General features: G+C 37.4%; 2 protein-coding genes across 9 annotated transcripts in view; both read right to left on the reverse strand.

The window, feature by feature from the left end:
• Nucleotides 1–4752: 4752 nt before the first annotated feature.
• Nucleotides 4753–22429, reverse strand: part of LOC136238428 (uncharacterized) — a 42481-nt gene continuing 24804 nt past the window's right edge. Inside the window, exons 1-10 of one of the 2 annotated variants that reach the window (XM_066028893.1) lie at nucleotides 14029–14106; nucleotides 12610–12867; nucleotides 12240–12548; nucleotides 11818–12183; nucleotides 8726–9076; nucleotides 8549–8677; nucleotides 8453–8500; nucleotides 8221–8403; nucleotides 8143–8166; nucleotides 4753–5122 (exon numbers count right to left, since the gene is read on the reverse strand). In XM_066028893.1, the coding sequence (XP_065884965.1) occupies nucleotides 8156–8166; nucleotides 8221–8403; nucleotides 8453–8500; nucleotides 8549–8677; nucleotides 8726–9076; nucleotides 11818–12183; nucleotides 12240–12548; nucleotides 12610–12859 (1647 nt within the window). In that variant the 5' untranslated portion in view covers nucleotides 12860–12867; nucleotides 14029–14106 and the 3' untranslated portion in view covers nucleotides 4753–5122; nucleotides 8143–8155. Of the gene's footprint in view, nucleotides 5123–8142; nucleotides 8167–8220; nucleotides 8404–8452; nucleotides 8501–8548; nucleotides 8678–8725; nucleotides 9077–11817; nucleotides 12184–12239; nucleotides 12549–12609; nucleotides 12868–14028; nucleotides 14107–22429 lie in introns of those variants that run through there. The other variant, XM_066028892.1, reaches the window with a different exon arrangement.
• Nucleotides 14561–21831, reverse strand: LOC136238427 (uncharacterized). 7 transcript variants are annotated; one of them, XM_066028888.1, is made up of 4 exons: nucleotides 21614–21826; nucleotides 16922–21557; nucleotides 15471–16804; nucleotides 14563–15415 (listed from the first exon to the last, which is right to left on the reverse strand). In XM_066028888.1, exons 2-3 carry the CDS (start codon nucleotides 21376–21378, stop codon nucleotides 15778–15780), a joined length of 5484 nt encoding a protein of 1827 aa, XP_065884960.1. In that variant the 5' UTR covers nucleotides 21379–21557; nucleotides 21614–21826; the 3' UTR covers nucleotides 14563–15415; nucleotides 15471–15777. The 7 variants fall into 7 exon arrangements, with proteins under 7 accessions (XP_065884959.1, XP_065884960.1, XP_065884957.1 ...); XM_066028885.1 differs by having other exon boundaries at nucleotides 14563–15110; nucleotides 15163–15415; nucleotides 15471–21557; XM_066028891.1 differs by having other exon boundaries at nucleotides 14564–15415; nucleotides 15471–17832; nucleotides 18751–21557; nucleotides 21614–21823.

The following is a 22429-nucleotide window of genomic DNA, read 5'->3' on the forward strand; positions in this document are numbered from 1 at the left end:
GAAAATCGCAGGGGAAGCCTTTAGTCCCCTTTGCCTCCCCAAGGATACTATACCTATGCACTTAGCCTATCAGAATTAATGGTTAGAATCTATGCTAAACTCAAATCCAACAACTTTAAGCAACTCAATATAATGCATAGACTAATGCTGTGTACAAGCCTCAGGATTTATTGTGCCATGTACTCCATTGTTATGTTTTTCCTTCTACAACAAGTTTTTATTATGTCTTACATCTGAACAATGGTGGTGCCAGTTCAGTAACTAGAGCAGCAGTGTTTGAATGCTGTATTAGATCTGCTCTGATTTTTGCCAACATAATTAGGGTCATAACAAAAGCATCAAGCATATTACCAACCAGGGGCGGATCCAGACTTATGGAAAGGTGGGGTAAAAATGAACTGAGGCACTACATTGTCTGGTTTATTTATTTGTTTATTGTTACTGGGCAGGCAGCTCTGCTGATGTTCCCAGGAAAAAAAAGAATTTACAAGTATTAGCTAGCTAAAATGATTTAAGAGTCTATAGTAATGTTAGTAAGTTATTAGTAAATAAGTTTAAATCATCATGATCAATTATTGCAGTGGGTGAGTTGTTCCATTCATTAATTGTTCTTGAGTAGAAACTCTGTTGATACGTTACAGTGGATGAATATGGAATAATGAAGTATTGGGGTGATACTGTCTGGTGTGTTTTGTTTGGTGGAGATAGTGATGTGGGATTTTGAGTGCATAGTCATTGTGTAATATTTTAAATAGTGTTTGTAGTCTTGTTATCATGCTTTTTTTTAAAGAGTGTCCCATCCTAAATGTTCCAACATAGATGTAACTGAATTATATCGTCCATAATCATCCCATCTTGCAGCTCTGCTCTGTACCTTCTCCAAATGTTGGATATCCCCAGTATGGTGGGGATCCCAGACCACTGCGACGTATTCCATTGAGGGATGGACCATTGAAAGGTAAGCTGCAGCTTTTACATCTGTAGAGCAGGTGCTTAAATTACGTTTTAGAAAGTTTAGAGTTTGTTTGGCTTTACTTGCAGTGTGAGATATATGTGGTGACCATGATAATTTCTTGTCCAATAGTACACCAAGATAAAGATGTTGATCTGTAGTGGATAAGACTTGATTGTCGAGTTGTGAGTGGTGATGTAGACATAGTGAATCACGTTATAGTACATTTGTTTATGTTGAATTTCAGTTGCCATGTTTCTGCCCAATTGGATAATAAGTCAAAGTCTTATTGTAGTTGAGGGGTATCCTGTTCAGTATTTATTACTCTATAGAGAAGTCAGTCATCAGCAAAAAGACATAATTGTGAGTGAACATCTTGGAGATATCATTTATGTAAAGAAGAAACATTAAAGGACCAAGTACGGTTCCCTGTGGTACACCAGATTGGACTGGAACTGGATGTGAGGAAATACCATTCAGGACTACACATTGAGATCTTCTAGTAAGCCATGCTTCTATCCAATTATAAGTGTTGTAACTGTTGTTGCTTATTCCATAATGTTTAAGTTTCTTGAGAAGTCTTTGGTGAGGCACACTGTCAAATTCCTTGGAAAAGTCTAGCAGGATAACATCAACTTGCCTCTGATGGTCCATAGCAAAGGATAGGTCCTCCACCAAATCAATTAACTGTGTTTCACAAGAATGTTGGGATCTACAACCATGTTGACTATTAATTAAGATGTTGTTTGAATTTAGATGTTCTATGATGGTGTGATATAATATGTGCTCCATTACTTTGGAACAGACAGAAGTTAGAGAAATAGGCCGGCACTGTGCGACTTCCTTTTTTGTGATACATTGGCAGCTAACCAATCAGTTAGTAGAAATCCAGAGTCAAGAGATTGAGAATAAACGATTTGTAAAACTGGCGATATCTCTTCTGTACAATGCTTTAATATATATGTAGATATATGGTCCGGGCCACTGGCTTTGTTGGTATCAAGTGTAGACAGCAGATATTGTATACCAGAAACTGTAAATATAATATTATTAGGAATACATGGTAATGAATTTCCAGAGTTGACCATAGGAGGAATATGCGTCAGGTTTTCTTTGGTAAAGACTGATTGAAGTAGTTATTCAGGAGAGTGGCTTTACTTTTAGTATCCGATATACATTGGCCATTCACTGTTAAGGTAGAAATTTCATTGTTGTCTTTGCACTTTGCTCTGATATATTTCCAAAATTGGCGACAGTTACCACCAAAGGGTGCATCAAATATTCTACTAAAATAGTTATTGTGTGCTGCTTTTAGTTTATTATTGATGAGATTTTTCATTTGCCGATAGGCATTCCAGTCAGTGTTAGAATTAGATCTTTTGGCTTTTTATATAAACCCTTGCAAACTTTCATATCCTTCTTAATTTGCTTGTTTGTCCAGAGTAAGTGATTACGTGACCGTACAGTTTTGTCTGGTACATATTTAGAAACTGTCTCACTGATTGAAGCTTTAAACCTCAACCAGTTCTGTTTGACAGATCTTGACAGAGGATCACTCGTTATGAATGTGTTTTGAAATTCCATTAGATCACTTTTGGAATAATGAAGTGTTGTGGGTGATACTGTTTAAGATGTTTGCCTTATGGTACAAGGGTGATTTGTGCTCTGTTTTATTCTGTGTAAATTTGCAAGCTGTATTGATGCAGCATTATAGCTTCATGATCCGACATTCCTGGAGTGACAATAACATCTGTAATATTTTGGTAAGTCAAGAAGACAAGGTCAAGTGTATTGCTTTGTCGAGTTGGTGAATTGACAAATTGTTCAAAATCAAAGTCGTTTACTATAATATTATTATCTAAAAATGCATTAATTACTTCTAATCCATATGTTGGTGGTGAGGTAACCTGACCACCAACGTCAGTCCAGGATATGCTTGGGAGGTTGAAATCACCCATCAAGATAACATTGAGAAACTTGTTTTCAATATTTATTAGTTTGTTTAATAAGTCTTTCAGTTGTAGGATAGAGTCAACAGATGTATTAGGTGAATGATAATATCAACATGGGTGAATGGGATTTTTTAGGAAGAGTTACTTTAGCCCAAATTAATTCAGCATTTGTATTCATTTCTGGAATCTCAGTCATGTTCAGGCTTTTTTCAACACAAATGAAGACTCCTCCAGTACCTTTGACTTGGTCTTTCCTAAGTACGGTGTAATTAGGGGGAAAGATTTCAGCATTAAAATATGAGTTATTGAAGTGGTTTGGTAAGGCAAGACCAAAAAGAAAAAAGGTCACAGCCAGCTGACAATAGTTGCCCAGCTCACCAACTACGCATTTATCACTGATAAAGTACATAAAAATTCCTACATAGTTCGCTACACACTGATCTAATACTGTGACTGCTTTATTAGAGTGACTGCTCTATTAGAATATCTCAATCTTGGTATACTAAAAGATATTTGGAGGGGGGTCAAGAGCCCCCCTTGACCCCCCTGTTACCAACATAGCTACTATGCATAAATTTTGTGCAACTGTGCAACATACTACGTATTTTGCAAGAAACGGTCACATGCAGGTACACAGAATAAAATGTGTGATTTGTAAAAATACTTCAATATCCAATCTTAAGATACACTATATATAGATGTTTTTAAAAACTTCTCCATGAGTTCATGACTTGCCAGATTAAAAGCTCCAATCTTTAGAAATTTTATTTTTACTACAATCCACCAATATGCTTAAATTTTAACAAAACAATTATTTATGCATACTTTTAAATTTTGATCCCTTCAGTTCATTATAATTTATTATTAAAGATCTCTATCATTTCCTTCCAGATTCAATCTCATCAGTTATTCCACATTTCAAAAATTTCCTTGTGCCATAGTATGCCCCCAGACCCATCTAGTTGGTGATTCAACCTTCTACTCCACTTGCAGTGGCAACAAACTTAAATCCCTCTCCCTTGGTCTCAGATTTGGCTATGTGTAGTAGTAAAAACTTAGTATTTTAGCAAATAGTAAGTGAATTGTTAATGTAATGTCTCATCTATCACCATATGTGTACTTTATGTAGAAGATTTAAATAATTCCATATACATAACACTGTTATTACTCCTTGGTTACTGTTGCTGTGCCATGTCCTATTTGTGCATATCACTGTAAATGAGCATGTACTCTTTTTAAAGGATACTATCACAATTGTTTGCCCATTTTGCCTGGAAAATTAAAGAGGTATAAATAAGGAGAATGGAATGGTGGACTGAAATAGGGGAGTTATGGGTGCCCATGTATATAGTCTGGACTATTGTGTTGGCCCTAAAGTATCTCTTAATGTGTAAACTGACCTGGAAAATCAGGACTTCTTGATAATCAGGACACTTTAATTGGTCAGAAGGTGATGATTATTAAGTCCACAAGCACATCTGAATTGTAACCCACAGTGAGTGTAAAGTAACTTTCAGTACTTTATGTGAGAAGCCATCAGTGTGTTGTTAGTCCTCAAACCAACAGCTTGTTGAAAAGCTGGCTTTAACGTATGATATCCTCTTGGCACAATTTACTGGAATACTATAGAAAATCTTCAAGCCAAGAATCACTGACCCTTTCAAAAAGAGAAACTAAGGCTAGTGTAGGAAATTTAATGCAGTTTTCCATGATATCATACCCTAATAGATTGCTGGTTGTGCATTTCTGTTAAAATGTAGTGGATGAACCCAACCATGAAGATGGTAGACTTCACAAAGAATTTCTTATAGTTAGATCTGCTTCCAGATAGAAGCAGTGTGCTTGAGACATCATCTTAGGAAAACTGCATACACATGATGACATTATACAACACATTCTATATAGCTGGTGAACAACATCTAAGATGACAACAACAACAAAACACACTATAAAGGAATACGAGTAAAAAACTAGTTTATATCTGTAACCATGCATGTGTAACTATGTACATTTTGTCATGGTGATGTTCAGTTGTGTTACTTGAGCATGTAACATAGCAGCTTTACATGCAGCATGAAGATGAAAGGTGCATACAAAACTAAGTATAAAAAATATAAAATGCTAAAACCATACAAAATTAAGTATAAAAATATATATAAACCTAAAATATATGCACTGCATTTCTAGTCGATTACTGTCCAGCTTTTATCATAATGATCTGTTGGAAAATAAAAATAGTGCTAGTATACTGGTGATAGCTACTTCATCAAAATACACAGTAGTGTGTCATGCCACAGCCAAGGAGCCAGTGCAGCCATGACATGAAAATGTGCATTATATAGAAACAGGAAATATTAGAACTGTTAAGTGAAACAATCATTCATTTTTTGATAAAAGCACCAAACTTGGTATATACAACATTTACTTAATTCATACTATTTCATATTAGATGTGGTGCCATTAAAATTACCAATCACATCATGTTCAAAGAACCTGAAAAGTAAAATCAATAGAAAATGTATTTAGGAAGTCATAAAAGTGTTCTGAGCAGGCTTAATAGTTAATAATACTGAAACTTTGCATCTGAATATCTAAGCAAGGGATGGTCATATCCAAAAGCTTATCAAGGGAGGTGTCCATCCAAGTCACGAGCTTGTCATGTTAAGAAGCATGGAGGGTCATGGTATATGAAGCCATAGATGTACAATACATTATTTTGATTTGGATCGTAGCTGTACTTTTAACACTGAAATACTGGTTCCATTCGAAGTGTTTAAAAACAAGTCATTCACATTTTGAAAGATTTTCTGATTACACCTGTAAATTTGAGATACATTCAAGAAAATAAAGATTTTGGATGCATTTGTGTGGTTTCCCAACCAGCTAGAAACTAGAAATGGGCTTATAATCTAGTTATAAAGGTTTCAAAACATGCCCTAAGGTAATGGATTTTGATGTGGCACCGTATCTCAAATGATTTAATATACCTTTACTCACTCAAATTCCACAGAACATTTGGTGCTTTTATCACAAAGTGAATGATTTCGTCGAAATGTGTTGCTTAGCCACTTTACTAAAGGCTAGATTTCAAGCACCCTTAACTTGGTCATGCCAGAACAGATCACACAATGTACTTTCCACAGTACATTAAAGACACATGGCTTCAAAATTTGTCTTGTTTTCTTTGTATGCAGCAGCAAACTAATATGGTAAGGAGGGACATAGGAAAAACCAGGTCCAGACCCGAAAATTGATATTTGTACACTACATAAACATCCAAGATCCGGATACTCTAATAGAACATTCAACCTAATACAGTAGTCAAGGAAATGTACATACGTAATAGCAGTCTAATAAATTGCTGAAATCAACCTCACGTAGTATTTAATATACTCTCTCAGAGGTTCTAATTTTCAAAACTGTCCTGTGGTGAGGTGGGGGGGGGGGGTAGATGCCCCCAGACCTTCTAGGCTAGCTTTGCATACCAGTGCACTTTGTATACTTGGTATCCTTTCCCTCTAAATAAATTATTATTACCTAGTTATAAAGCTAGGCCCTGGCAAAGGTATGGTACACCAACAGTATTATAAATGTGACCGGATTTGCGAAAAGGGGTTTTCCACACACATCCAATTCTATGAACTTGGAAGACCATAACTTGGTGTTAAAGAAAGATACAAAGCTGAAATTTTCTCCATTCATTAACCCTTGTTGGTGCTCATTACTGACCGAATATCAAGTCAATAATTTTATCCTATCTCAAGTTATGGATTGTCAAAGGTCATAAACTGGATATGTGTGGAAGACCCCTTTTCGCAAATCCGGTCACAAATACACAGGAAGGTAATTAAGTGAAAGTGTTACAAGCCATGCAAATCTTACTTAAAAATTCTCTTTTGGTCCCCACTCACTGCCACATGGCGGAATCATATTACCAAATACCAACCATCAAAAAAGTGTGCCATGATACCACAATATAGTGTGTGAGGGCCCAATTATCCCTTTCCCATTCACTTAAGTGCATGACCATTTCATGATAAATGCAGTGGCTACCGAAACAGTTGACGACAGAACTTACAGAGCACTTAGTAAGTTATGCTACAGGCAGGCATTTATAGTAAGTAGTGTAGATGTTTCTTTGCAGCGATCAGGGGTAGATCCAGGAGTTGGCAAGGGGAGGAACACAAACGGCTAAGTTGTAGGTAGATGGGGAGAGCAGAATGGTTGTGAAAACTAATCCAAATCTCATTCCATAACTTTATAAAATTTGAAATACTTCAAGATGGTCTTAAGGTGGCTAAAATAGATGGGCTCACCCTAAAAGCTAATACATACCATCTGAATTATTTTCTTGCATTTCTAAATTCTCTAAAATATCAGGTGTATGAGATACAGTTGCAGGATGAGGTAAAATGGAATGGTCAGTGGCACACACTGTAAAAGAAACTTGACAACTCTCGTAGGGCTGCACTGATTCCACTTTTTACCGATACTTCAAATACCAAGTACTCAGCTGGGAAGTATTTGCAAGTACAAGTACCGATACCAAGTACCTTAAAGTAGCTACTTCATAGTACACACATTTTTTATATAGTGCATTTCATGGTATACTTGTACACTTTTTCAGTATGGTTAATGTTTATGATGAAGTAGCCAATCAAGATTTGCAAAGAAGGAAGTCACTGAAATGCATGCCAGTGAATATTCCAGCATTCTTCTGGAGAAGTGTAGATAATATCATAATGGTGCTTACAAAAACACAGAATATTCTAATACTGAAAGTCACTTCTACCTGATTGCTCTATTAGAGTTATCGACTGTTCTATTAGAGTATATCGATCTTTTCTCAGTAAAGCGTTTACACACGTAGGTTTCAGCATAGATCAGTAGTCTTGCTGGTAGTTATTAGTGTTATACTTGATGCTTTTAGGCGTCCACTGTGCTAGTAAAATAAGCAAGTACAAATTAACGAACGTTATTTTATTCTCGCACGTGATAAGAATCGGTAGCTATCTGTAACAATTATAATGGCCGATTCCGATACTTCATGAAAACAGCAGTATCGGCCCAATACCGATACCGATACTAGAATCGGTGCAGCCCTAAACTCTCGGTGTGGTTTGGGTGGATCGATACTGAGCTGGTACATGGTTTTGAGTTGCTTAGTAGCAAACACATCCTTGATTCCATAAACACATGATTAACATGCCCTGCCATATTGTCATCCACATGACTCACTAGCAACTGCTTATCAATCATCATCTATTGCAAAAACATTGTCAAGCATAATAAATAATAACTGTATACAACGTATACCTTCTGAATCAGATTCTTGGTTTACTGAATTATGCATAATGCCACTACTGCTGAAGTTTGAAGAGAAATGATATTGGTTGAGATTCATCTGATCACCGTTGTTTGATATGTCTGCTGATGCTGCCTCTCTACTGGCATCACTGACTTCTTTAACAAATGCATCATCATTTATCCCATAGTGTCCTAATGTATCATATAATAGCTCGTATCTATTAAATACTATTATATTCACCAGCTCCACAAGTGTCTTGCTCTTCCTCAACCAAACACATTTTTTCAGCTGTACCATGATAAATAAGAATCACCATGAACAGCATAATTATCTTACCTGACATTCCATTGTGCCAACGGCGACAATATTTTATATACATGACTAGCATGCTGGCAACACCCAACAATAACAGTAGTGATGCTGCTGCTATGCCTACTGCAGTATATTTGACTGCAAACTTTTCTCCTGAAAACAGTGATATAACATAACATAGATAATAATTTAGATACCCACGTCTTTTAAAGTAGATTGTAAAAGATTGTTCCTCAGAAACTACTGATTTGCTGGACGTAACCAGTGCTCTATTATAATAGCAGTAACAAGAGAATTTTCCTTGATCTGCAGCAGTGATATTGTTGATGGTTAAGTCAGATACAATCAGATTTTCTATTCCTGGTTTAGTGAATGTTTTTATTCTGTAGTGATCTGAACTGTTGATTGCCATATCATTTTTTGTCCATACAACAATTGTGACGTCGTTCATTGTAGGAGCATTAAATTGACATTGTAGTGTTTTACTATCATTGATATGAGCTTTGATGTTATGATCACTAGTTTTAACAACAGTAGGAACATCAAACACCACTATTAGTAGAGAAAGATAATGCAATTTTGTGAATGATCATACAGAAAATTGTAGACTTAGTGTGGTATACACCACAGGCATAGCTACAAAAATTTTAAGTGAGGAAGCTAAGAATGGTGGCACAATTCACAGTGTGTGAAGTACACTCAGCCAGTTATGTAGGGGAGCCTGGAGGTTACAGGTATGCCTCATGGGAGCAGATTTTAATTTTAAATCAGTTTTTTTTTAAAAATCAGTATTCTGAAATTGAAGTTGTGTTTAACTTGAAATGCATGTGAATGTTCCATTGGAGTCTATCAGAGTAGCCAACTTTGTTACCAGAACATTTTGATCTTACAAAAGAGGGGCCAAGCCCTGTCTAAAATAAAGGGGCTCTAGACCATCTAACCTCACACCCATGGCATTACATGTGGCTGGGATTTATAACGAGTAAATTCCAAACAGACATAATCACTTACTATATATTCAACAAAGACCTGTTTCTTCACTAAACATTACTGATTCCCAGCTGCAAACTTCCGAAGTCTGTTTTTGAGAGCTGCTATTCTTAGACTGTGTTAAAATAGTTTGGTATTACACTAATAGCCTTATAGTCACATAGGATGGCATACTATCAGCTTGGATTCCTCTGCAGTTGTGGCACATGCCCCAAAATGTTTCAAAGGTCTTAACAGCCCATTATTAGAAACATGACACCCTATAATGTATTCTTTTATTGTGGTGCACTATAATATACTATTTTCCAATGCTTCCATTTCCCTTTGCACTTGAGACAGAAACTTACAACCTTGTGAGTGAATGTACCGGATTGTCTTGAAAGGCATATAGTACTGCATAGTGTGAGTGTGTGTGTGTGTGTGTGTGTGTGTGTGTATGTGTGTGTGTGTGTGTGTGTGTGTGTGTGTGTGTGTGTATGTGTGTGTGTGTGTGTGTGTGTGTGTGTGTGTGTGTACGTACATGCACACGTGCACGTGTGCAAGTACATATGTGTGGCAGTCATTCAGTAAACCAAGGGATGTTTGTGGCTAGTAGCTGATGGCTGGACCTTTCTTCATTCAGGTAGAACTCTGCTTAAGGGTAATGGGGTTGCGCACAGTGGAGAAGGTGTTGAAATTCTTCTTAACTGAGGCATGGAGACAAGCTGGTGAGATATAGAAGACAGTTTATTCAAGGATTATAATACAAAGCTATGTTGGACTGGGCGTAGAGGTAAGCATCATGATAGTAAGAGTATAAATCTCCCTACTGGCTTTCCTTAAACTTGTCCTAATATAACCAATGGATTACCATTCAAATAAGGTAAGTGTAAAACAAGGGGTAGGTAAAAAGTAAGGTTAATGTAATAATCATCAGTAGTATAACAATCAAAGTCCACGAAAAATAATCTTTTAAGATTGTGAAATTCAATCATACAATAGTATCAAATTAATCTAGCCATATTGTTATTGTTTTATCCAATTTGCACTTCAGATGAGGGTTTAAGGACTTTTTATTGCAATCGTCCCTATTTAAATTCTTATACCTGGGTTAAAGGACTAGAAAGGCTAGAAAGAGTTAGTAGCTACAACTGAATGTTTCAAATCTCGTAGCTACACAGTTGATGTCTAGATTAAGGAAAAATGATCTGTGTAAATTGCACATAATAGTGATTTCAGGATTGAGATTTCAAGCAATTATAATTTCATGTATATGAAATCTCTACCAAGATGCATCAGCATATTACCAGAGTGTTCTTTACACCCCCATTGAACTTCCTGCCAAATATGATAAAAAGCAGTAGTATCACAAAGGTGGTGGGATGGGAGTTTTAGAATGATGGTGACAATGAGTAAAGACTTAAGATAAATTGGGGGTTTTAATGGTAGCTAAACTGTAGCAAATTCAACACAGGAAAACATTTGTGACTGTATCTGTATGAATCCCACGCATTCGCACTTGCATATTCAAGTGTTCAAGTAGTCAGACCTTGCTAAAGGCTATAAGGCTATGAACACCAAATTTTCAATTGTTCTCCTGTTCTTAGATTGCAAGAAACTGCCTGTAGATTTTCATGCCAGTTGGGACAATATTTTCAACCGTATTCTCATAGAGTTGGAGGGTGGGGATCATTGGGTGAGTAATTAATTTCACTCAGAAATAAAAATTAAAGAGCAACATACTGGAAGGCATGAAACCAAAAACCAGCATCCAATATAGAGAAATTTTCAGCTACTCAGGCTAGTCCAGAGTCACATGAATGCCTCAACCACCATTCATTCATTTGACAGCCTCATACAAAAGCAGCCCTAGAAAGCAGACAGAAACTATACAAAACATTACTGTGCAAATGTAGTTATCAATTGCAAGTTATTGTGTATTCTCAGAATCATTTTTTTTACTACTTTTATTACTAACACTTTACAGTGACCAGCACTGAAGGTCTGACAGCTTTTTGCACCCAAATTCAATCACATTTGGTCAGCTGTACAAGTCAGCCGGCATCCACACCAAAACCACTGCTTCTCATCAAACTAGCTCTACAGGTCATTCCAAGCCAGAATTTGAGTTTGCCACATTACTCATAAAATGTGACTCTCAAAACTAGCCTTGCATAATTTGAGAAATGCTGACGGGCTTGAAATCAGTAGTCTATAGTAAGTAAGCCAAACGAGCTTCAATTCATTGTTACATACAGGTTCAGTGACTCATTTACACATGCACGTACGTAATTATACACATGTGCATAGCTAGCAGTGCTTACTCAGTGAAGAAGCATGTGTACTTGGAACTTCATCTAGTACCTCCCCACATGTCAAAATAATATTGTGCAGTTCTAAAGAAACTTTTTGTATGTTTAATTGATTAGTGAAATTACAGCAAGATCCATCTTTGCTTAAACAAGTTTGGTAAACAGCAATACGATATGGATAAGTAGAATTGTCCAAGATGTATGTGGGCTCTGTGTGCTGATCATGGGATCCAATCATCCAATAACTTGACATTGATGGCCATAAAATCTTCAAGTTTCCTTTAAATAGACAGCTAAGTATAATATACTCTCCTTTAACTGTCATAATATTCTTTTGTGGTACAGCCACACTACCTGAGTTGTTACACACAATGGGAGCTGGAGGATAATCACAACAATATCTCAACAACTTTATAACAAATCAAGTCCCCTACCTTTCCTCACATCAATGTACACAGATACAGAGGAGGTTCCACACTGATTACCAACAATGTTGGTATAGTTGCCAGTGTCATCTTCAAATGACAACTCATATAGTGATAGTCTACTGTATAGTACTTCATTAGTAGTGTAGTTATCCACCACAGCAGTTGAGGGTAAAGGTCGGTGAAATCCTACCCACTTTATGTCACCACTAGACAATGGCAGATCACTGGTTATTTCAGTGATTAAGGTTAAGTTGCTTCCTTCATATTTTAAAACATAAGGATTGAAGTTGTATCCATCAACATGAGGTGGAGATCCTACAGTATAATTCAGTAAATCCACACATGACATAAGCATTTAGACAGAATCAACACTCACCATTAGCCACTACAATAATACTACTATTCTCCAATTGATGCCCATCTTTATCCGACACCACACAAGTGAACACCACTCCAGTAATCCTGGCCATCACAGTGATGGTGTCTCCATGTTGTGATTGGTTGGACCAGTACCAGGTGATCATGTTACCTGTAGTCTGGTCAGTGTGACACATCAGAGTCACATCTTGGTGTTCACACACTGTGTCCACTCCCAATTGTGGGGATGAGGTAATTGTAACTGACATTACGTACCCTAATCACGAGAATATATAGTACCATCCCCACATGTACAGCACTTAATAGTCTGAGACTTTAATTGCACACATTGTGTACAGTATGGTATGTAAAAGCCAAGTAAAAACTTATAGAAAGAAATGATCCAGTGTTTGGTACCTTACATCAATGGGTCCAGTGACAGAAATACTAAACAAATTGTACTTCTACCGGTGACATGAGATAGCCATTAGTGTTGGGCAATAAATTAATATTCCAATATCATCTGCATTAGGGCTGCAACAAATATTTGATTCATTCATTAAGATTTTATCTGGATACCAAATTTACCATTCTCAGGGGTAGTTTTAGGAGGGTTTCTGGAGTTTTCAGACACCCCCTCTGAAAATAACACACACCCCTGGGTGATAAAACTACCAAGAGTTATACATACTGTGTGACTTTTTTACTGGCGAAACTTCATACATTTACCTTTGAAATCACCATTACAGCATTCAACAGCATGTAGTTACTTTTTTTTGGTCTTTGACTTACAGCTAGGCTCAAGTTGCAATCCAGAGTGGTGCCTAAAACCCCCTCTGAAAATTTCTAGATCTGACACTGATTCAGATGTTCGTTTGCTACTAATTTACAAGTGTTTACAGTGGAAATGGTGTTGGATACCAGCTATATTTCTGCAAGATGGACTGTTCTGCCATGTTATAATGACAACTACCATTAATTTTGCATAATTTCAGAGAGAAAATTGTCGTGCATGTGGCTGAATTCTATATAGCAATTTTGAAGTAATCAAAATGTTACCAAATAGTTCGGTATTCATTCATTAAGGCATCCAAATATCCAGATACTTCGTTGTAGCCCTAATCTACATACTGGACAGTATTTTTGGAATCATGATACGTAGTTGAAATACTGCAAACACCAATAGTGACTGCAGGATACCGTTAAGCAATATGTATATGTTAAAGCATAGCCGCGAGTGCTATATGAAAAATAAAGTATGAGGTGTGCGGCCGAGTACTTTATTTTTCATATAGCACGAGCAAGGCTATGCTTTAAATGATTTATGGAACTTTCTAGTCGTGTAGCTTCACCATACACTAGGACTCGTAATTAACACATGTTGCACGAACTATTAGCAGCCTGAACGCACACGAACTAGTTTAACAAAGTAACTCACACGTATTTCACCATATTTTGGCATGGTAGACGTTCATCGCATCTTTTGCTCGCAACCCACAATCGATTCTATTGTGAGTCACAGTGAAATAATTCCGTGATACCTCCAGGACTTGTCCGTTTACATTAACAAACGTAACAGAAATGTTACCTTCTCCCACCCATCATCAAAGCATTTAGGTATGTCTATAAAAGCAATCCAGTGGTAAAACTTGTATTGGCTGAGGTGATTGATCACTCAGCGCGGCAAGGCTATCAGCCTTCATCGGCGTGGGTGATTAGTCATACTGGTGCAAACCCAGCAGGCTATTAGCCTGCACTAAGGCACGTGGGCAACTGTGCTTTATTGCCCACAAAGAGTGCTTTATTGCACCATAAAGAGTGCTTTATTCGTTCAATAAAGCACTCTTTGTGGTGCAATAAAGCACTCTTTGTGATTGTGAAGCACTGTTGGCCAGCTGAGAGTGTACTTTACGAAATTTAAAGTACACTTTTTCCTTTGATCTCGCCCACGCAAGGAGCCTGTAAAGCCTGATCTGTACAAAAAGAATTTAACAAATTTGCAACTACATAGCAAAAACTTATATACAATAATAGTTAACTATTTAATGATCATACAATAAAGTAGACCAGCCACTGTCGAGAAAATTTTTTAAATCATTAAGTGTGGGTGCATTAAATCATTAAGTGTGGGTAAACTGTTCCAGTCATTGATGGCTCGTACAGTGAAAAAAGTAGATCTCACTCTTGATGTTGCTTAAGGTTTAAATAACTTGTAATTGTGACCCCTAGTTGTTGATGAAGTTGCAGTAGTAAACAAATCTGATGTATCTAGACTGAAATGGCTGTGTAATAACTGATAGAACATTATCATATCTCCGCGCAGTCTGCAGTATTTAAGTGATGGCAAGTTTAGAGCAGTGAGGCGATCATTATATGTGCAGTTTTGAACATTTGAGGCCTGAAATGGCCGATACCAATCCGATATCAATACTTTGGGCATTTCTCACAAGAAACAGCTAGTGATTTAGCTTACTAAACTCTTTTGCTAATCTCATCAACTGCAGTTTGCTGGTTTTGTGGCTATCAGTTACGCAAAGATAATGGCTTCAATAAATCTTATTTTGTGGCTTACTTCAGTTTCCACTGTACTAATAATGCTAGTAGCTGGCTTCTTTTAAGGAATTCATGGTTTATATCAGGTTTTGCTCAACTCCGTTCGATGTGCTATGTATGCCACCTGTTCTAAAGACCTGTTCAATAAAGAATATTGATATTTTATTGACAGCAATATAAGTAATTAGAAGTAACAAAAATAGTCAATTTAGTCCAATCTTCTGCTAGCTGCTGTATCTTCAGCCTGGCTGTACTGAGTCCTATCCTCTATTCTGCAACAACAACAAAAGCCTTTTACTCAAAGAACTATTCAAACAACACTCTTACCACTGGCTATAGACAGACTGAAATTCTGTTAAAAAGGTCCTTTTATCCTATCTGTTGACCTGTCATATGACATCACTTTTGTAGATTCTAGGTCATTTTATAAGGTTTCATCTACACATGTTGATGAATCAGTTTCTGTAAACAATTTAATGTTACCCTTTTCTTCATCCTCCCCCTCATTGTCATGATCCACATGACAAGTTTTTAGGTTAAATTACAACTTTAAGGTTAATTGACACATACTGAATTTATCGATTAATGTTCCATAATTTTGGTCACTGTAGTACTTACGTATATGTAAATATTCTTAATCCAGCTCTAGTGGGCAGACCTTTACAATAGGCCTTATGTACTGTTTGTCCCCAACCTGTAGCTTGAGTGATCGAACATGTTGGTCTTTACTACGATACACTTCCAATACTCTTCCAAGAGGCCACTGACCACGAGGGGTATCTGAGGACACCAGCAACACTGTATCTCCAGGCTTGACATCTGTTTTTAACCTGAACCACTTCTGTCTCGGACTTAAGCTGGGTACCCACTCTTGGAGCCACCTATTCCAAAAATGTCTCACTAATTCTTGTATCCGTCGCCAACGTTTCTTAGGATTAAATCCCACTTCATCGATTACCTCTGGAGCAAATTGCCCTCCAACTTGGCCATGTAAGAAATGGTTTGGCGTGAGGGGAATGTTGTCCTTAACACTGGCTGACTGATAGGTCAGTGGTCGTGAATTGATTAGTGCTTCTGCTCCACAAAATGCTGTCATCAGCTCTTCATCATTTACCTCAGCATTTTTCAAAATTGCTGTGATGGCTCTCTTTGCTGATTTTATCATAATTTCAAAGACACCTCCAAAATGTGGAGCGTAAGGTGGATTAAATGTCCACTTAATTCCCTTATCAGCTACAGCTGCTTTAGTTTTTGGATCCTTGTACAACTCACACAATTCCTTATTAGCTGCCACAAAATTTGTTCCATTATCCGACAGCATTTCTTCTGGGATACCTCTTCTATTAATCATCCTGCTTAAAGCATTTACAAAAGAGTCCACATCTAAACCATATGCCATTTCTAAATGTATGGCTCTGGAAGCCAAACAAGTAAACAAACACAAATACCTCTTTTGTCGTGGCCTTCCTCTTCCTTGCATTGTCATGAATGGTCCCCCAAAATCAACAGCTGTCTTGGTAAAGGCTCGTAACGATGTAGTAAGTCTGTCTTGTGGTAACGGTGCCATAATCTGTTGAGCTACCTTAGCTTTTCTCCTTTTACAAATGGTACATTCTCTTTCCCACTCTATAATTTCTTCTCGTGCAGAAATGATCCAAAATCTAGTGGACAATAAAGATAAAGTTTGATTTGTACCTGCACAATGATTCCCTAATTCATGATGGTGCTTCACTATGAGCTTTGTTACCCAATTCTTGCGAGGCAGAATTATGGGATACCTTATATCATATGGAAGGAACTCTGCATATGTCAATCGTCCATCTGACCTCATCACACCTTCACTATCCAGTTTTGGGCAGAGTCCTAGTAACTTGCTGCTTGTGGGCAATTGTTTATGATTCGCCAAAGACAAATACTCTTCCTTAAACACTTTCCTTTGCATCTCTTTGATTATGTAATGCTCAGCGTCTGACATCTCTTCTGCACTTAACTCTACTTGATCTAACTTACTCTCTTTTCTACAGTTGTTTATAAATCTCAAAATCCAAGACACAACTCTAGTCAGCCTTCTCCAACTCGAGAATCTGTTTGGCTGTAGCCTCCCAGTGCACACACCATCATTCAATAGTGTAGCAGTAGATGATAAATGCGTAGCAATACATGTACTTGGATTCTTACGTATAACATATTTTATCTTCAATTCTGTCGTGTCATTATCTGAATTGAATACCATGTTAAGCTGCGGCCAATTGTTCTGACTGTCGGACAAAAATGCTGGTCCTTCCCACCAGGCTCTCAACTCTGATATCTCTTCCAATGTAGTACCTCTTGTTAAATAGTCAGCAGGATTTTCTTTCGAGGGTACATATCTCCACTTATCTGGACTAACAGATGCTTGAATTTCTCCAATCCTGTTTGCTACAAATGGCTTAAATTGTCGGCTGTGCCCTTTTATCCACCACAACACACTGGTACTGTCTGTCCAGAACGTTATAAACGGTTTGTCAATATTCAATGCTTCTGCCACAGATAAAGCCAATCTCTTCCCTGTCACTGCCCCCATTAATTCTAAACGGGGAATGCTTGTTGACTGTAAAGGGGCTACTTTGGTTTTAGATGTTACAAATGAGACTGATACCTTTCCATCACTGTATTCTGATTTCATGTAAACAACTGCTCCATAAGCATCCTGAGATGCATCAACAAACACATGTAATGAAACAGATACAACATTTCTACTTAACTGAAGGCTTCTAGGAACCTTGATCTTAGTCAACATAGTTAACTCACTAAACCACGATGTCACCTTGGATGACAACTCATCAGGTAGGGTGTCGTCCCAATCTAAACCACAAATCCAAATTTCCTGCATCAAAATCTTGGCTCTGATAATATATGGAGACAAAAATCCAAGGGGATCAAAAAGGGTCGCTATTAACTTTAGAAAACTTCTTTTCGTTGGTATAATTACCCTGTCATTGACCTGTGACTTAAAAGTAAACACATCATCATTAGCTAGCCACAAAACACCCAAAGTTTTTACTGGTAAAGATTTATCACTGTCCAAATTCATTTCAGAGGCTCTGCACTGTGTAGAAATACTTTCCAACACCTTCGGAGAATTTGATAACCATTTGTGAGTGTGCATGCCTGCCTTATCCCACAATTCAGACAATTCCTTATAAAGCTCAATCCCTTCTGTTTCACTACTTACTGAGTCCATACTATCATCCATGTATGTTGATTTTAATATAACTTCTGCCGCTCTAGGATACTGTTTTTCATAAACCCTTGCATGATGCTGAGTGACAAGTTGGGCTAAAAAAGGTGATGAGTTTATCCCAAACACTAAGCGATTAAATTGGTATTCAGTTGGTTTCTTCTTAACATCCATGTCTCTCCATAAAAATTGATGATATGGCCTATCCTTAGGATACAATTCTACTCTTAAATACATTTCTGCGATGTCGCAAGCCAAAGCAATGGGATACCTTCTGAACCGGAGTAAAACACTAAACAAGTCATTCTGTAATTTGGGACCTTGGTGTATAACATCATTTAGGGCAACATTATTGTACTTAGCTGAAGCATCAAATACTATTCGTACCTTTGTGGTTGATCGATCCTTCTTCACAACAGGAAAGTGAGGTAAGTACCATCTCACTGCTTGGTTATCCTCCATTAAAGGTACCTTTGTCACATATCCCTTTTCAAGATGTTTACCAATTATCTTCTTGTATTCTTCAGCAATTTCTGGTTCTCTATACAATCGTCTCTCCAGGTTGTATAGTCTCTTCTCTGCCATCTCGTAATTGTTTGGTAAGTTAATAAATTCTTCCTTCCAAGGAATAGTGACTCTATAACAACCATTGTTGTAGGCTATAGATGTTTCTGTCATATTTAAAACCAGATTATCCTCAGCTTTCACTATTGAAAATTCTTCTGTCCCACTAGTATCAACTTCCCAAAACTTTTGTAACATCAAATTTACCTTTTCAGTATCTGTCTGACCTACAGAAAAGAAGGTACAAGCAAAGTTATTACTCAGTTTTGTTTGTTTATTGTCGTCCATGGCACCGATACATGTCCAACCTAATGGGGTAAGACGTGCCACTGGCTGGCCAGGTGGTCCACGAATATCTTTGAATGAAAAATGGAGGTCTGCACAATCAAGGCCAATCAACACATCCACTGTTGGTCGTGATCCTAGTTTAGGAAATTCCAAATGTTGTAAATGAGCCCATTTTGCAGCACATGATTTCCAATCAATGGCCTTCAACTCCCCAGTAACTCTGTCTGCTGTAAGGGCAGTAATTGTCACAGCAGCTCTTCCATCCAAACTTTCAATAGTACATTCCACAGGAGATGTTTCAAAAGCTTCAACATGACCATTTAATACGCTAACATTAACCTTTTGTAACTGTCCTTGTAGACCAAGTTCTGCTGCAACATCTGAGTTGATGTAAGTTTTTGTACTAGCATCATCCAATAATGCATTCACCTTAATCTTTCTATTACCATTTCTCAAATATACTGGAATTGTCCTCAGAGCAATGGTACCTGGATTTGTTGTAATTGTGGTGTATGATTCATTTTGACTTGGGTCACTAGTAGCTTTTGGCTCCCCCTCATTTGGAGCACAAATCGTCTTCATACTGGCCACATCATGTTTACTCAGTAACTGTAGTTCTTTCTTCCCATGTACCACTCCTTTATTTTGACTACTGGAACGAGGACCTCGATCTTTGTGTAGTAATCTATGATGAACCTCTTTGCAGTTGTCAATTCCACATATTCTTGTTCGGTTACAATACTGTCCCAAGTGACCATCACCTAAACAACGGAAACACAATTTACACTGTTTAGCACAGTCCCACCTGTTCTGTAAATCCATCTGTTTAAAGTCAGGACATGCCCACGCTCCATGGGGTTTACTGCACACCCTACAGACTCTTGAACTCTGTCTGTCTTCATTAGTAACCTGCTTGACATTGGATTTACCAAAGAAACTATACGGTACATCTTTCTTAAATTTCTTAACTTCATACCTTCCTGATTTAACTGTGGAAAACCCATGGACTGCTTCCAGGGCTTTTGTTTGAAACTCTACTTCCTGGATAACCCACTCTCTCAAACTTTCAACTGACTCTCGTTTGTGGTTTTCAAATATCCACCTATGATAACCTGATAACATTGTTGTGGGTAGCTTCTTCTGTAATTTCAAATATAACAGGCCATCATTAAGTTCTTCAAAGCGATTGGCTTCCTTTAGGTTAACAATGGTAACATCTAATAAATCTGCAAACTTTTCTATATCTCTGTGACTGCCTGGATTAATAGGCCTGAAGTTATCCACTTCTTCCAAATACAAAGCTATTTGGCGACGCTGTCCTCCGAACTTTCTTTCTAGTCTCTCCTTAGCAGTGTGGTATGCTGTTGCCGAATGTCCCAAACTATCAATGGCCTTTAGTGCCTCCCCTGCCAGACACTGCCTCAACTGTAGCAGTTTGTACTCTGGTGTAGCAGGAGCATTGTCCACACAAGCTGTAAATGCAGCTTTCCAGTTTTGATAAGTCTTTTTATCACCTGAAAAAACTGGGATTGTTACTCTTTTTAGCTGTTTCCACAAATCTAACCCAATAAGCCCGGGGTTTGTACAATTATTCTGACTAGCATTACTCACGGAAACTGACTCAGGACAGCTTCTCTCTTGTGGTGGCTGGTGATCTGGAGGAGCTTCTTGTTGAGGTAGCTCAGGTTCCTTTCTATTTGGCTGTTGTCTATCTTCTTTTTGTTGTTGTAATCTATTTAGGAACTTGTCATACCTCCTCGGTGTGCTTAGTGAATCCAAGACTTCCTGCGCTCGATTCTGCGCATTGCTATATTCTATTTCAATCTTTTCTATTTCATCACTAAGCTTGTCTGCACTCTTACTATCTTTGTCTAACTTGTACCTATCATATAACCTCTCCATAACATTCATAGCACATCCTAAAGCTACATCTAACTCCTCACAAATACCTTTTATTTCTACACTGTCTGTATCCTCTCTCTGAATTACTGTCAATAAACACCTTCTAACCTTTGTAAACCCTGTCTTTGCTGTTGCCTTTTCCCTCTTTAAGTCACTTACTGTTTGTTCAAGCTGTGTGGTCTGAAATCCTCCATCAGAAAGGCCATTCTCTGGCAGTAAAGAAGCTTCTTCTTCTTGACCTTTTTCCTGACCTTCACTCATCCTTAACCATCCTCTGCTACCAGAAAGTTCCTTGTTCTAAAGACCTGTTCAATAAAAAATATTGATATTTTATTGACAGCAATATAAGTAATTAGAAGTAACAAAAATAGTCAATTTAGTCCAATCTTCTGCTAGCTGCTGTATCTTCAGCCTGGCTGTACTGAGTCCTATCCTCTATTCTGCAACAACAACAAAAGCCTTTTTGCTCAAAGAACTATTCAAACAACACTCTTACCACTGGCTATAGACAGACTGAAATTCTGTTAAAAAGGTCCTTTTATCCTATCTGTTGACCTGTCATATGACATCACTTTTGTAGATTCTAGGTCATTTTATAAGGTTTCATCTACACATGTTGATGAATCAGTTTCTGTAAACAATTTAATGTTACCCTTTTCTTCACCGCCATCTCAGTTGATAAGTAATTAAATGACGTCATTTAAAGTATCGGTTGGTATCGGGCATTTATAGCTTTACCGATACAAGTCTGATACCGCCAAAATAGGAGTGCATCACTACTAGGTAAGCTAGTCATTGAATATTCTAACAGAGCAATCCCATAGATACTCAAATAAACAATAAGTATGTACTATAAATTGACACCTAATTCACCATTACAGTAAATCCTAGCTTTATTCACTTTGTTCTAGCTCACCCAATCCTTACATCAGTTTCTCATGTACCAAAGGTAAGCCAGATAAGAATGTTCAACCAAAACTGCAGTTTTCCTATTTATTCAACAAGTACACAGAAAAATTTGGAATTTTCAACTAGAGTAGGGACCATAACACATTGATAAAAAGTATTGAAACAAGCCGGAGTAGTGCACGATATTAAATCACAGTAAAACAATAAGAAGTGTTATATCCCTACTATTCATTTCTATTATGGTATCTTGAGCACAGTAGAGATATAACACTTCTTATTGTTTTACTGTGATTTAATATTGTGCACAGTAAAGACACATCCGGTAGTTTCCAACAGAATCTAAACACATCCAGTAGTTTTCCCTAGCATCCAACTTTAGGGAACGTGAACTGTAGCATTAACG

This window comes from Dysidea avara, chromosome 11, assembly GCF_963678975.1.
Source record: "Dysidea avara chromosome 11, odDysAvar1.4, whole genome shotgun sequence".
Classification (NCBI taxonomy): domain Eukaryota; kingdom Metazoa; phylum Porifera; class Demospongiae; order Dictyoceratida; family Dysideidae; genus Dysidea; species Dysidea avara.

Excerpts from the sequence above, each read along its gene's own strand:
- LOC136238427 (XM_066028887.1), bottom strand. The coding sequence starts at position 21,378 with ATGAGTGAAGGTCAGGAAAAAGGTCAAGAAGAAGAAGCTTCTTTACTG.